The sequence below is a fragment of the Bos indicus x Bos taurus genome, chromosome 22 (assembly GCF_003369695.1).
Source record: "Bos indicus x Bos taurus breed Angus x Brahman F1 hybrid chromosome 22, Bos_hybrid_MaternalHap_v2.0, whole genome shotgun sequence".
In the NCBI taxonomy this organism is placed as follows: Eukaryota; Metazoa; Chordata; class Mammalia; order Artiodactyla; family Bovidae; genus Bos; species Bos indicus x Bos taurus.
Window position 1 is genome coordinate 5,904,286 of NC_040097.1, and position 16,478 is coordinate 5,920,763.

At 47.4% G+C, this 16,478-nt stretch overlaps 1 protein-coding gene across 1 annotated transcript in view; it reads right to left on the reverse strand.

Annotated features, from left to right (window-relative positions):
- Positions 1-467, reverse strand: part of SLC6A11 (solute carrier family 6 member 11) — a 125,362-nt gene extending 124,895 nt beyond the window's left edge. The window contains exon 1 of the mRNA XM_027523938.1: positions 4-467. Within this exon, the coding sequence (XP_027379739.1) occupies positions 4-253 (250 nt within the window). The 5' untranslated portion in view covers positions 254-467. The remainder of the gene's footprint in view (positions 1-3) is intronic.
- Positions 468-16,478: the final 16,011 nt, after the last annotated feature.

A 16,478-nucleotide genomic window follows, 5' to 3' on the forward strand; every position in this document is an offset into this window, starting at 1 on the left:
CACCTCCGCCGTTCTTGTAGCACAGGTAAGGGAAGCGCCACACGTTGCCCAGCCCGATGATCTCCCCCGCCACGCTCAGCACGAACTCCACCTTGTTATTCCAGTGGCCGCGCTCGTGGACCGCCTTGTCGCGCTTGTCGCGCGCGGACACCGCGCCCCCGCCGCCGCCGCCGCCGCCACTCAGCACCTCAGACTCCCGCGCCTCCTCGGCAGCCTTCCCGTTGCCCAGAGGCAGCGCCTTCTCCGCCGTCATGGCCGCGCTGGCTGCCTCCTCGTGCGCCGGGCCCGGCTCTGCGCCGCCGCCCCGGGCGGGCTGGCTTTTCAGGAGGCGCGAGCGGGCGGGAGGGGGAGGCAGGGGGTGGAGCTGAGGGGCCGGGCCGGGCCGGGCCAGCGCGGGGACGGGGACGGGGACGCGGCGGCCGGGCCCCGCCGGGCGCCCGCGTCGCCTCAGCCCGGCTAGGCCGGGCCCGGGAGCCCGCGAGCACCTTGCGCGCGCCGAGCACCTTGCGCGCGCCGAGCACCTTGCGCGCGCCGAGCACCTTGCGCGCGCCGAGCACCTTGCGCGCGCCGAGCACCTTGCGCGCGCCGAGCACCTTGCGCGCGCTCCCTCCCTCCCCGGGTCCTACCCACTGGCCTCTTTAAAAGAGTGGAAGCGTGCATTCAGGCCTAGGCTGGGCTCGAGACACCAAGCCCTGAAGTTTCACCACTCTGTGATCTCCGAATTTCTGGGTCTCAGTTTCTCACCTCTAATAAGAGGAGCGGCTGTAGAACAGGCTTCTGCAGTCTGAGCGCCTGCGTGTCGTGTTAAACTGCAGACCCTGATCTAGTGGGTGGGGCAGGACTGGAGCTTTTGCGTTTGTTGGAACGTGTGCGCCCAGGTGGTGCTAGTAATGTTGGCAGGGACCACAATGTGGAAGAAGGGAGAAAATGAACTTCTGGGAAAGAAAAGGAACTTTCTTCCCAGCGCTCAGACTGTGAGCTCCCCTAGGCTAGTGACGCCTCCAGATCTTGTCCATCCTGGCGCCCACCGTTCTAAACACAGTGACTCAGGACAGTGTGGCAGTTAGATTTGCCTGTGGAAATGGGCAAATCTAATTTGAACCGCCATCTATCTTAGTCTTTTTAGTCGTGTGAAGAAGTCATCTGACATTTCTGTGCCTCAGTTTCCTGGTTTGCAAATAGGAATACCAATATTGCAAATAGTGCTTTTGTTACAAATGTGTGTGTGGAGTTAATACGAAAATGCTTATAAGTATTGGAAGTTTTATGAACATTATCCTACACTATGTAGTCACATATGGTTATGTATCATCTTGTTTAATATCTGTCTTTCCACTCAACTGAGAGGGTGATGTACCCTACCTTGTTTATTATAAAAGGCATAGAACCTAATACAAGAGCCTGCACATAGTAGGTGCTCGCTAAGTATTTGTGGAGAGAAGAAGGAAAGGCCAGAGGAAGGAAGAAAAAAAGCAAAAGGAGGTAAGGTTTGTAAGGGGCCACAGAGATAGTCAGACCCTCGCTCTGTGATTTCACAGCCCTGAAGAAGTCCAGCCACGTGAGCTGTCTGTAACACCACCCACTTAGCCCTCCATCCATCCCTTGGAGCTCTCTCTGGAGCTTTGGAGAAGAGCCTCCCTGTCTCCTGGCCTCAGCTTCTCCTTCATTATGGTGTACAACTGCTTGAGTCTGTCCCCACCTCTATCTCCCACAGAAAATGCTTCCAGCTACCATCTTCCCCTTTCAGGCTTCCTCCCTACCCTCCCCCTCACTATCATATTTCTTGAAAGAGTAAGTTTACATGCTGCCTGCCCTGTCTTCACCTCCCACTCATTCCTCAGCCCACAGCAATCTGGCGTCCACCCCCGCCACTCCCCTGAAAATGCTGTCTGTGAAGTCCCGGAAGCCCTCTTAAGTTGACAGATCCTACAGTTCCTTGTCCCTCCTCATCCTGCCTGATCTCTAGGTAGCTTTCAGCACCATTATACCTGTCTTTCCTTCTTAAAATTTCTACCTGCATGGTTTCCTTGGCACTGCCTGCCTTTTTTTTTTTTTAAACTGTTTCTCTTTCCGCTTCTCTGGTCCTCCTCTCTTTCTCTGGTCCTCCTCCCAAAGAAATTAGGTCTTTCTCAATACATTAGCCATCCAACTAAACGCTGATAGCTCCCAAACCTCCACTCCCAGGTGCTGTCCTGCATATACTCAAAAGCAGAGATCCTGTGGAGTGTTTAGGATGAGAGTGAAATGGACTCAGGTAGATCCAGGCTCTGCCCCTTATAAACTGTATTACCTCTGCCTCGGGGTTCTCCTCTGTAATGTGTGATTAATATCAGTTATGACCTCATGGGCTGAGTTTGAGGGATAATTAATTGTCTTGAGCACAGTTGGTGCTCTGTGAATAGTATTTTTTTTTTTAAATTGTGATCAGGATGATGGTGGTGGTGATGTCATTCCTTTGTCATTCATTCCTTCATTGGTCCTTCTTTTCCTACAGGATAAAATCAAATCCCTGACCCTGGCATTTTGAATTATGCCCACAATCTGATTGTCCCAGACTTTCCTTCTAGATTGATTCCATCTTCTCCCATGCTAAAAACTCTGCATCAGCATTTTCATTTTCTTTGCAGTGATCCTCAGTGCTGCATACAGAATAAGCAGTCAAGATTGTCTTTGACCTTGATGGTCCCTACACATAATAAGCACCTAGGAGTTCATTTGTTAAGTGAACAGCTACCTCTAAAATTAGAGATATATTCCTGGATTTTGTTATTGCAATATTAGGCTATACCCCAGAATCTATGTAAACTTCCTTTAAAGCTAATTACATTTTCACTTTGTACAGCCCATCAGCATAGTTAGCTACAGGAATTGACTTCCTCTGAGCAGCTATGGATTTACAAGACCTGCTTAGGAAGTAACATGAACTAGCAGCACGAGGGGGTGGGGAACCCAGGCTCAGTTCTGCTGATGGGTTCTGTGGCATTGGCTACCTCCCCTAACTTCTGAGCTTTGATGTTTCCAGTTCATTAACATGAGCTGATTATCCTCATCTTCCATGGTGGTCTTCAAGATGAAGCAAGACTGTATGCGGAGAACACTGTACAAATCCTGATGTCCCAAATTCACCTCTCAAGTTTTAGCATTTCCCTTCATGAAAGTTAACCAGGTCAGGGTCTTCTTGCTAGAATTCAGTAAATAAATATTTAAAGTCCGTCTCCATGATTATTTCATGGCTCTTGAAAAGCCTTCCTCTTTTTCCTCTGTCTTTATCCGGAAGAGCCCACATTTCCCTTATCGTTTCACAGCCTCAACTCTGGACCTTTTCTATTAGGTTATTTCTTTGTGTAGGTTCAGTGACCTGATGAGCGCACACCATATCCATGGGCTGGATGTCCTTAGGTTGGAGCAGAGATGGGGATACGAGGCATGTCTCATTTCCAGAGCTGGTCCTGATGCAGCATAGCATAGTCGTTAGGAACATGGGTTCTACCGTCAAACTGTGTTCAAAGCCCGGCTCCACCACCTAGGCAAATTACTCTAAGCTTCAGTTTCCTTATCTGTAAAATGAGAATACTAGACATATCTGCCTTTTAATTGCTATGAGAAATGAATGGGTTAGCATTTGAAAAGCACTGGGAATCTGTGCCTGATGTAGACATTTTGTTAAATAAATGTAAAAATAGTCTTCAGAGAACAGAAATGCCATGACTCCCTACTCTTTTCTTGGAGGGGTGTGTGTATGTATGTGCGTGCTCAGTCATGTCTGACTCTTTGTGATCCCATGGACTGCAGACCACCAAGCTCCTCTGTCCATGGGATTTCCCAGGCAAGAATACTGGAGTGGGTTGCCATTTCCTCCTCCAGGGGATCTTGCTGACCCAGGGATTGAACCTGCGTCTCCTGCATTGGCAGGCAGATTCTTTACCACTGTACCACCTGGGAAGTTCCATTCCTGAGGCAAGCATTAGAAGTCTTTTATCTTCTAGAATCAGCAATTACTGTCCTGAAGGCTTATTTAAACTTCAGCATTGTTCATTCATTCATTCACCAAATACTTAATGGTCCCTGAGCTGTTTTTCAGATACTGTATTGGTCTTGTGGGGGGCAGATACAAGGCCTGCCCCAGGGGGATGCTAGAGACCCCCTCAGACCACCTGGGGGAAGCTGATGATGACATTTTCAGGGTTTTTGCAAGCTACAATTGTTGGTAGCTTGAAATCTGTCATGGTGGTTGTATTTACACTACGGAAGTCTGCACTGCAGATGCTACAGACACTATCAATCAGTCCTACCCACCCTACCCAGCCAGCGTACCACCCGCTGTTATGGGAGGAGGCAGCTGCTAGTCAGTAGTCACAGCAGTGAATGGAAAGTCGGTGGTATGCACCACGAAGGAAAGGTCTTTGGCGCTAGGAGACCTTGCAACTGAGAGGTCCGACCTCGTCAAGGAGGTCTGGGCAGGTGACAGGTGAGCCAGAGCCTGAAGGGACAAGAGCAGTGAGGAGGGATGTGAGGGTCCTGATAAATGATCCCCAGGGCTGAGGCTGGAGCGCAGAATGGGGAAAGCTTTAGCAGTGGGCAGTATGAGCAGTTTTGTGTTATAATGAGACTACTGTTGCTACAGGGTGAGAAGTGGCCTACTGGGCAGGGTGGAGACAGTGAAGAAGCTACTGCAGTGATCCTGGTCAGAGGAGAGGATGGCAGCTTAGAGGAGGGAGGTGACAGTGGAGAAGAACAGAAGAAGGTGGAGTAGAGTGAGATGGCAGGGCGGAGGGGTTGGGGAGAGGTGAAACGCAGTGGGCTTAGCCTGCGACTGGATACGGAGGACGAGGAAGGAGCGGTGTCAGGTAAATCTCCCGGTGGGTGGAGCTCAGCACCCCTGGGTGGGGTGATGGTCCTGCTCACCTTTGTCCGGGTGTGCCACCGCTGGCTCACTCAGGGAGTCGAGCACGGTCCTCAACCGTGTGAATGACTGCCAGACCGAAAACCTGCATGGCAGGACCAGGATCAAAGACAGGAAGCAAAAAGACACTGTGTTCCGGAAGGAGCTTCCTGCAAGTTGTCCGGTCTGAATAGTCTGTTCCAGGGGGTGGTGAGCTCCTCAGAGCCAGAGTGTTCAGGTGGAAGCTGGACCGGCCTGTGGCAGGGACATGGCAGGGAACTTAGGGGATGGGATTCCCCAACTATGGGAGGCACAGAGAACACAGTTTTCTGGAAACACCTTGCCCAATTGTTGTTCTTGTTCAGTCACTAAGTCATGTCCAATTTTTTGCGACGCCATGGGCTGCAGCACACCAGGCTCCCAGGTCCTTCACTATCTCCCAGAGTTTGCTCAAACTCATGTCTGTTGAGTTGGTGATGCCATCTAACCATCTCATCCCCTGCCTCCGCCTTCTCCTTTTGCCTTCAGTCTTTCCCAACATCAGGGTCTCTTCCAATGAGTTGGCTTTTTGCATCAGGTGCCCAAAGTATTGGAGCTTCAGCCTCAGCAACATCCTTTCAAACAATATTCAGGGTTGATTTCCTTTAGAATTGACTAGTTTGATCTTGCAGTCCAAGGGACTCTCAAGAGTCTTCTCCAGCACCACAATTGGAAAGCATCAATTCATCATTATTACCACCATCCTTTTTCTGATCAGCTTACATTTTTCTAATAAGTCTACAATCCTGTGATGGATGTATGAGTTCCAAGCCTCGGCGGACTGTCTTTCTGTTCACCTGCTTCTTCAAAACTATTTTCCAGGTCAGTCTGCTGGTCCAGGAGGAAAACAAGATACAGAGCAGAACCTCCCCAGCTGAGGTGCCCCCAGACAAACCCGAACTGAAGCAGAGTCTGCAGTGACCCACAGAAGGATGAGCAAACCCAGCCCAGGCTGCCTCCTGACTTAAAAGCCGTAGTAGTCAAAGCCTGTTGTTTTGAGCCACTGATTTGAGTGAGGCTTATACACATTTGTTCAGGTCCTTCCCATTCTTTAATACCCCCCTTTATGCCTTAGGGATGAGCAGCTCATTTGCTCAAGACCATATTAATGCTCACCTTCTTCACAAATTCTAAAATTCTTTCTCCACCTTCTGAACTCTTGGGGCTCCCTGATGACTGAAGCTTCCAGAATGAGGCTTTGTTTTGCAACCCTTACACATCAGACCTACGGCATGCCCCCAGGCAGGTCCCTGTAGAAACGTTTTCCCCTGCAAGCCCTCAGTGTTGGCTTCAGGCAAGGTCTTTACTGATAACACCAGAATTTAGGTGGAAGGACAGGGGAGCCTTGCTGGTAGTGCGTCCCTCTCCTTAACCACTAGTAATCTCTGTTAAGTCTTCACTCCATCTACTTATCTCCTGCCACGATATCTTGGACAGCTGTCTTTTATAGGAAGGAAATACTAAAAGAACTACCTGATTTTCCACTGAAATGTTTGCATGAATGAGCACCAGTAGATGACAGATCTGTCTGTATACTATAGTAGATTGAATGATTGGTCCTGTCTCTTCACTCCCCCGTAGTTGTGTTCATATCCTCATTCTTGCGATGGTCCCATAAGGCGCAGACTGTCCTTCTCCTTGCCTTGACTTTGGGCTCACCCATGTGATTCACAGTGGCCAAGCAGTGGATTGACTGTTCTACACAGTTGGCTGTGCCCACTTATCTGCTGACATTATTGTGAGAAGAACACTCCCCACATGGCTGCTGTCCTCACAGCCCCTACCCCAGAAGGAGACAAGGGGCCTTGTTACACAAGGGGCTGATACACTTTTAAAAAATTTGTGTTTTTGGCTGCACTGGGTTTTTGTTGCTTCGGGAGAGCTTTGTCTAGTCATGGTGAGCAGGGGCTACTCTCTGGTTGCAGTGCACAGGCTCCTCATTGTGGTGGCTTCTCTCGTTGAGGAGCGGCGGCTCTAGGGTATGTGGGCTGCAGTAGTTGTGGCACATAGACTCAGTTGCTCCAAGGCACTTGGGATCTTCCTTGGACCAGGGATTGAACCCATGTGCCCTGCACTGGCAGGTGAATTCTTAGCCACGGGGCCACCAGGGAAGTCCCTGACTGACACGCTTTTCACAGGCTGCACTTGGTACCTTGTATACTCCTTCTCTGTTATGTTGTACAACACCACTCTGGAGGAGGAATAATATAATATTTCCATTTACAGATAACAAAACTGAAGCTCAGAGAGGTTGAGCCCCTCATCCAGTGGAACCAGAATTGAACCTCAGTTCTTTCTCTGACTTACTCTTTGACCTGCCAGGTCTGACCACAGTCCTCTTCCAGCCAGTGATTTCACCCACATGAACTTTGCCTTTCCCTGTTTGATCTAAGCAGAAAAAGGAGAGAACAAAGGAAGAAGTCCTTGTCCTCTTCCTTATCTGGGCCTGAGATCAGTAGCTCCAGATTTAACCACTACATCCTGGATGTGAACCTGGGAGGAACAGCTCCATCTGGGCCGTTTCTGGAGGAGAGTCTTTCCAAGTTTCCAAACCCTGATTTTACACTTGGACTTTGAGCCACAGGCCTTCTGGAGCTCAGTGGCCTCTGTGTTGTGAACACTCGTGGTTCCTCACTTCTGAGCTTCCCTATATCTCATCTCCCTGATGTCCTGGCTCAGACGTCTGAAGCCAGTGACATGTCAAGACCTTTGTGTTTACCTATGCGTGGGGCTTACAGAATGACCACATCCAGCCAACAGGCTGTGTGTGCTCAGGCCCAGCGGCACCATTCACATCGTCACTCAGGAATTGTGCAACGTGGTAGCCCTGACCCTGTTATGACACATGGCAACCCGACCCTAGGTTACACAGCTGGGAGATGGCTGCACTCCCTGTGGGCTCCAGATATACAGTGCCTTACAGATATACATCAAGGTTGCTCAGATATTTCCAGTAAGGAGCATAAGCTAGGAACTGGGTGACTATCAATGATACATCCAGCCCCAAATCATAGCTCTCTGGGTCCATGTCTCTGTTAACAGTAATCCCCAGGCAATGTTCTCTACACCACCTTGGTTTTTTGTTATCCATAACCAAAAAAAAAAAAAATCAATGGGGAACTTTTAAAGAAATTTTCCTGGTGCCCTAATTTCCTCATCCCAGAAAGAGCCAGCAGTTGCCTCCACAGTCTGCTGTGTGCTAAGCAGGGTACTGGGTACTAGTGATGGCTCAGATGTGATATGGGCCTTTCAGCAAGTTAACAAACATAATCCAGTGTGGTGGGTGCTCAAATAGAGGTGGAAATGAGGTCCTATGGGAGCACAGGGGGAAGAGTGTCCTCATCCTAGGGAACTGGATAAGGCTTCAGGGAGGAGGTGTCATTTGCACCAAGCCCTTGAAGTATGAGCAGGTATTCAGGTAGGCAAAGGGGAGGAGGCTGTGCCACGCAGAAGTAACAGTGTAGGCAGAGGTACAGAGGTGTGGAGATGCTCACTGGTTTGGGGCATGCCAACCCGGGTGACTCTAGCGGTAAAGAATCTGCCTGTCTGTGCAGGAGATGCAGGAGACACGGGTTCCATCTCTGGGTTGGGAAGATCCCCTGGAGGAGGAAATGGCAACCCACTCCAGTATTCTTGCCTGGAGAATTCCGTGGACAAAGGAGCCTGGAGGGCTACAGTCCATGGGATTGCAAAGAGTTAGACATGACTGAGCACACACACACACACACACACACACACACACACACACACACACAACTACCTAAGACTGAAGTGTCTGGCAGAGCAGCCACCAGCTGCACGTGGTTACTAAGTGCTTTAAATGTGGTTGGTCTTACTGGAGAAATAAAGCACAGTCCAGATTCTGAAGACTTAGTGTGAAAATGCAGAATGTAAAACAGCTCATCAATATTTTTAACATTGATTATATGTTGAAATGGTAATATTTTTGATTACTGGGTGTGATATTGTGATTTATAAGAAATATGCATTTAATCACTCAGATGATCAAACTCTAGTTCTCATATACTTTTAGTCTTCATCCACAGTTCCTGGCTCATAGCACTCAAAACCCTTGGGATTTCCTGAATAAAAAGGGCAGTGGAAACATCTTTTGTCATATTTGGTCTCTTGTCCTCAGTCCCTAAAATCCTTGAGAGCCATAACAGGGAAATGGTATGTTGTTATTCATAGCAAGTCTCTTTCCACCACAGCTTCCAGTCATAGCATGAGGTGATTTTTGGAAAACACCTAAAAATGAGGGCTGATGGCCAGGAGAACCAACCATTAATAGAGGGGTGGAGTTTTCATTCTCACTCCCTGATTCTAGGGTGGGGGAGAGGGGGTGAAGATCAGATTAATCACTAATGGTCAATGAATTGTGCCTGTATCGTGAAGACTCCATAAAACCCAACTGGATAAGACTGGGAGAGCTTCTAGATTAGTGAACACAGAGCATCCTTCCCATGCCTTGCCCCACACATCTCTACTATGTGCTGTTCCTCAGTTATCCCTTTATTGTTGTTTAGTCGCTCAGTCAGGTCCGACTTCTTGCGACCCCATGAACTGCAGTATACTAAGCTTCCCTGTCCTTCACTATCTCCCAGAGTTTGCTCGAACTCATGTCTGTTGAGTAGGTGATGCCATCCAACCATCTCATCCTCTGTTTCCCCCTTCTTCTCTTGCCCTCAGTCTTTCCCAGCATCAGGGTCTTTTCCAATGAGTCAGCTCTTCTCATCAGGTGGTCAAAGTATTGGAGCCTCGGCTTCAGCTTCAGCATCAGCCCGTCCAATGAATATTCAGGACTGATTTCCTTTAGGATTGACTGGTTTGATCTCCTTGCTTTCCAAGGGACTCTCAACAGTCTTCTCCAGCACCACAGTTTGAAAGCTTCAATTCTTAAGTGCTCAGCCTTCTTATGGTCCAACTCTCAAATCCGTACATGGAAAAGCCATGGAACTACATGGACCTTTGTTGGTAAAGTGATATTTCTGCTTTTTAATATGCTGCCTAGGTTTGTCATAGCTTTCCCTCTAAGGAGCAAGTATCTTTTAATTTCATGGCTGCAGTCACCATCTGCAGTGATTTTGGAGTCCAAGAAAATAAAATCAATGCGTCCACTTTTCCCACTTCTGTTTGCCATGAAGTGACGGGACCTATATCATGAAGCCTCTGTAAAACCTAAATGGACAGGTGATCACTTCTAGATTAGTATCACAAGGACGTCCTTCCCGTACTTTGCCCTGTGCTTATCTTCTATCTGCTGTTCCTTAGTTATATCCATTTATAATAAGCCAATTATCTAGTAAGTAAGCTGTTTCTCTGAGTTCTCTGAGCTCTAGCACAATAATGGGACCCAAGGAGGGGGCAGTGGGATCCTGGGATTTATAGCCTGTTGGCCAGAAGCACAGGTGACAGCCTGCACTTGTGGTTGGCGTCTGAAGTCGGGGAGGGTTCAGTCTAGTGGGACAGAGCCCTTAGTCGAAGCATTTGATGCTGTTTCTGGGTAGATAACATTAAAATTGATCTGAATGGTAGGACATCGAGCTGGTGTCTTGAGAATTGCTTGGTGGGGGCAGAAAAGCCCCACCCATATTGGAATTGGTGATCAGAATCATCTATTGGGTTAAGTATAATAGAATATTAAAATTAATTTCATCTTTCTCCTTACACTTTTTAAATGTGGCTACTAGAACAGTTGAAATTACTTATGTGACATATTTCTATTAGTCTATAAAAACTGGAGCCATAGAGGGCAATAAATTCAGATCTGAGCCTTTAATTCGGCTGTGGGCTAAAATGAGCCTGTACGCATGCCCGATTTGCCTCACAGCTCGGAGTACCAGTCACTCACTGTTATGTGGCAGCCAGCCTCTTCACACTGATAAGCGCTCTGTGCGGTCCCCGAAGCATCTGTGCTTTCAATGCTGCTGTGAGCGCTGTGGTGGCCACAGTCCCCAGAGTGGCAGCCAGAGCATGAATGTCCCAGCTTTTCTAGACCGGTGCTGCCCTGTTGAGATATATTGAGAAGAGGCCCAGACTCACATTCCTGGGCTGCCTGGTCTATGCTGTAAACCCAGTCTGTGTCCCAACCAAGTAAGCTCTCAGGGGCCCATTTGAGGTCTTGAATCAAAGCTGTTGCCAAGCCTGAGACAGCTTCCTGCCCGAGGCTGAGAATACAGCCATGACTTAGAGATCAGCCCCCAGCCCCCACCCCACCCAGTGGGCCATTTGCTTCTCATCAAGCTGTGAGTTACGGTGCGCTGTGCCCATTTCTAAATGCCCATCTGTTCTCCTCTTTGGAGAGTGGCAAGGGGACAGGTGTCTGTCGCTTCCCCAAGTAGATTTTTCTCAACTGTCTTTCTTGCAGATTCCCTCACTCAGTTCCCAACCACAAATAGTGTGTGCTTTGCATATCTTTGTCTCCTCCAATTTACATTTGAGCGAACCAGGCTGAAAGAGTTTGAATGACCCACATAGCTCATAAGCAGGGCGCTATGGCTTTCAAAACCATCTTCCTGTTGCCTCCCAAGGCTGTTGACCTGGCCTCAGCCTTGTTGTGTTATGAACACTTCCCAAGCTCCCATCACAGAGCTCTGTGTTAGTTAAGAGAATGCTGGTGGCCATAACACATGAACACAGAAACCCCAGTGCTTACATACATTTGAGATTTGCTCTCAGTATGCAAAGCCCACTCAGCCGTTTTCTGTGCAGTGATACAAGGACCCAGGTTCCACCCATGTTGAGGTTCTATTAATTTTAATATGGGGCTCCCAAGATCTCTGCCAGTCACCTCCCTGGGTGCATGTGCATGCTAAGTCACTTTAGTCGTGTCTGACTCTTTGCAACGCTATGGACTGTAGCCCACTAGGCTCCTCTGTCCATGGGATTCTCCACTCAAGAATACTGGAGTGGGTTGCCATGCCCTCCTCCAGGGAATCTTCTCGACCCAGGGATTGAAACTGCGTCTCCTGCAACTCCTGCATTGCAGGTGGATTCTTTACCATGGAGCCACCCGGGAAGCCCCCGTGGCTGTGTGAAAGGACAGAACACAGCTGAGATCCTGTTTGGGGATGTCACAGGGCTTCCCTGGTGGCTCAGTGGATAAAGAGTCTGCCTGCAATGTGGGAGAGTTCGATCCCTGGGTTGGGAAGATCCCCTGGAGAAGGAAATGGCAACCCACTCCAATATTCTTGCCTGGAGAATTCCATGGACAGAGGAGCCTGGTGGGCTACAGTCTATGAGGTCACAAAGAATCGCTCATGACTGAGTAACTAACACTTTCAATTTCACTTTCTGTTTGGGGAAAATACATCAGGCAGCAATGGCATTCCATTTCTAGGGCAAAGACCCCAAATGACGATGTCTTAAGTAGAGGAGGTTTGCCCCTCTTCCCTGCCTTCTTTACCCTGCTGCTCAGGACATAGACATGGTCTTGAGCCACCTTGAGCCACATGGTTGAGAAAATTACCCTGGGGATGGCAGAGCACATGAACCTAGGGTGAGTCCCTGAATAACTACATGGAGCCCAATGTCCATGCCAGCCCCGTACTACCTGCCTCCAGACGGTACGCAGGAGAAAAGCGTATCCATCTCATTTAAGCCACTGTTGTTTTGCATACTTCATCTGTGCAGTTGAGCCTATATCCTAAATACAGGGGCCCACTCTTTTTGTCCACAACAGGACTCTGGGCAAACAGTGGATGGAAAAAGAGTTAGCCCACAAGCCTCAGACCTTAGCTCAGGTGCTTAGGGGGTCAGCAGAGGGAATAACACCTTTTGGGCATATCATGATGTTTCTTATTGTGATAAAATAGATATAACCTACTTGGTTGGATGGCATCACAGACTCAATGAACATGAGTTTGAGCAAGCTCTGGGAGCTGGTGATGGACAGGGAAGCCTGGCACGCTGCAGTCCATGGGGTCTCAAAGAGTCAGACACGATTGAGTGACTGAACTGAACTGAACATAAATTTACCATCTTAACTATTTTTAAGAGACCAGTTCAGGGGCATAAAGTACATTCACCCTGTTGTGTTGCCATCACTACCATCATCTCCAGAACACTCTTCATCTATCCCGACTGAGACTCTGTACCCATTAAACCCTAACTCCCCCTTCTCCCTTCCTCCACCCACTGGTAACCACCCTTCTATTCTCTGTCTCCAGGACTCTGACTGCTCTCGGCACCGCATGGAAGTAGAATCACAGTCTTTGTCCTTTTGTGACTGGCTTATTTCACTTGACATAATGTCCTCAAAGTTCATTCACCTGTCAGAATCTCCCTCTTTTTAAGACTGAATAATATTCTGTGTATGGATGGATCACATTTTGTTTACCCATTCATTTGCTGATGGATGCTTGGGTTGCTTCCACCTTTTGGCTATTGTGAGTAATGCTGCTATGAAGAAAAGGTCTCCACAGGAAGAGGAAGGGAAAGGAGAAAAGGCACGCTCGCATCCTGGACCTGGAAGTAGTGTGCGACTTTTCAGCTCATGTATCATTGGCAGAAACTAGTCATAGTGTGAACTAGTTATCTATTGCTGAATAACAAGTTACCCCAAAACTTAGTGGCATAAAAACATAAATACATAATTGTTGTTGTTTAGTTGCTGAGTTCCGTGTCCTACTCTTTGCAACACCATGGACTGTAGCCCACCAGGCTCCTCTGTCCATGGGATTTTCTAGTCAAGAATACTGGAGTGGGTTGCCATTTCCTTCTCCAGAGGATCTTCCTGACTCAGGGATCAAACCCACGTCTCTTGTGGTTAGCAGGTGAATTCTTTACCTCTAAGCCACCAGGGAAGCCCAAATATATAGTACCTTATGATTTCTGGGCTTCCCTGATGGCTCAGACAGTAAAGCATCTGTCTGCAATGCAGGAGACCCGGGTTCGATTTCTAGGGTCAGGAAATAAGGAGCAGATTCACTGAGTGGTTCTGGCTCAGGGCTTCTCGTGAGACTGCAGAAGACCTGCTACCAACATGTCTCACTCACATGACTGTTGGCAAAAGGCTTCAGTTTTCTTTGCCATGTAGATCTTTCCCTAAGGCTCATTGAGTGTCCTCAGAATGTCAACTAATATTCCCCAAGGGGCTTCCCTTGTGGCTCAGTGGTCAAGAACCCCCCTGCCAATGCAGGAGATGCAAGAGACATGGGTGCGTTCGATTCCTGGGCTGGGAAGATTCCTTGGAGTAGGAAATAGCAACCCACTCCAGTATTCTTCCCTGGGAAATCCCATGAACAGAGGAGCCTGGTGGGCTATAGTCCACGGGGCTACAAAGAGTCAGACATGACTGAGCATACACACACACATTCTCCAAAGTAAGGGAATCCAACCTAACCTCAGAAATTATACACCATCATTTCTATGTTATTCTGGTTACACAGGTCAGAGTTGTAGGTGATACTCAGTGGTGTAGTTCAGACCCAGGTCCCAGAGAGGCATCATGAGAAAAAGTATGGATGGGAGTTGAATTCTGGGACTGGGACCCCAGGAAGCGGTAGAGCATGTCAGGTAAGAGCACTGGTCTTGGGGTCAACAGCTTGGGTTCAAAATCCACTTAAAATTCTTTGTTCTTAAATGAACACTCTCACCTCTCACTAGTCCATTTTCCTTTGCTGTTATAGAGTTGCTAAGTCATGTCTAACTCTTTGTGGCCCCATGAACTACAGCAGGCCAGGCTTCCCTAACCTTCACTATCTCCCAGAGTTTGCTCAAACTCATGTCCATTGAGTCAGTGATGCCATCCAACCATCTCATCCTCTGTCACCCCTTCTCCTTCTGTCCTCAATCTTTCCCAGCATCAGAGTCTTTTCCAGTGAGTCGTCTCTTCGCATCAGGTGGCCAAAGTATTGGAGCTTCAGCTTCAGCATAAGTTCTTCCAATGAATAATCAGGATTGATTTCCTTTAGGATTGACTGGTTTGATCTCCTTTCTATCCAAGGGACTCTCAAGAGTCTTCTCCAGCACCACAATTTGAAAGCATCAATTCTTTGGTGCTCAGCCTTTTTTATGGTCCAACTCTTCCATCTGTATATGACTACTGGAAAAACCATAACCAGTTGCCTTATAAAGAGAAAAAAGCATTTGCCTCATAGGATTATTAGGCCTGTTGATCTAATCCAGTGTTTCCTAATCTTTGCTTTGTCTCCTTATGATTTTTTTCACATTTGTATGCCACCTGTACGGTTACCTAATATTTTTATGTACTTTATAGCGTCTTTATTGATATATAGTTCACAGAATACAACTTTCCCATTGAAGGTATACAATTTAGTGATTTCAGTATATTCACAGTTATATAAGTATACTCTCATCAGTTTTTGAGCACCCCAATTATCACCCTAGAAAGAAGCCATGTATACTTTAGCAGTCACTCTCCATTTTCCCCAGCTCACCCAATCTCCAGCCCCGGGAAATGTCTGATATGCTCTCTATCTCTATGGACTTTCCCATTATGGACATTTTATATAAATGAAATCATAAAAATATGTGGCTTTTTGTGTCTGGCTTTTTTCATTTGCATAATGTTTTCAAGATTCTTCTACATTGTAACATATATCAGAACTTTATTTTTTATAGCTGGAATCCATTGTATGGATAGGTCACATTTTATTTATTCATTTATCTCTTGATGAACATCAGGATTGTTTTCAGTTTTTCACTATTGTGACTAATACTATGAACGTTTTTGTGTGGACATATGTTCAGTTCTCTTGGATGTATTTAGGAGTGAAATTACCTGGTCATATGATAAATCTATGTTTAGCCTTTTGAGGATCTGTTAGACTGTTGTATGAGGGTTACAATTTCTTCAATACTTATTATCTTTTTTGAAAAATTGTAGCTATTCTACTTGGTGTGAAGTGGTATCTAATTGTGGTTTTGATTTGCTTTTCTTTGTTATAGACTCATTTGGTTTATATTTAAAGGAGATTTTACATTGTTACTCTAAGTGGAAAGACTAGCATTTACCATAAACAGATGGTAACCCCTTAATAATATAACTATCAGAGTGACACTTGTCCGTGTATCACAGGCTGTAGTTGATGTTTGTTGCATTTTGGGAAACATGAATATGATCTAGGTAATAAGTGTGGAGCTGCAAAGGCAGAAGAGAGTCTTGTGTTGTGTTGTGTTGTGTTTTTCCAGGAAGAGGGTAGGGTAAGATTCAGAGATCAGAAGATCCGTGCTGAAGAGAGAGGTCCAGCTAGTGTGGTAGAGAGCAGCCTTAGGAGACTGAAAACAACCAGCATGTGGATAGCGAGGATCTATGAAGTGGTGTTAGATATGAAACCTGCTGTCTGGCAGCAGTGAGAATTCAGGGGTTCTTTTCTCCATTCCTTGTTGATCTTAGCTCCTTTTCTCATACTTGCAAGGCAGGCTACCGTCTATGTTCTTAGAGCTCAGAGGGGCAGCACTGGGTCTGATTCAACCTTAGACACCTTTCCCCACCCTCAGTACTTCTGCTCAGACAGTGTTTGAGGAGCATGGGGCTGGTCAGAGAGTCCTGACCTGGCAGGTGAGGTTCAGAGGGTGCAGAAACTTGTCCAAG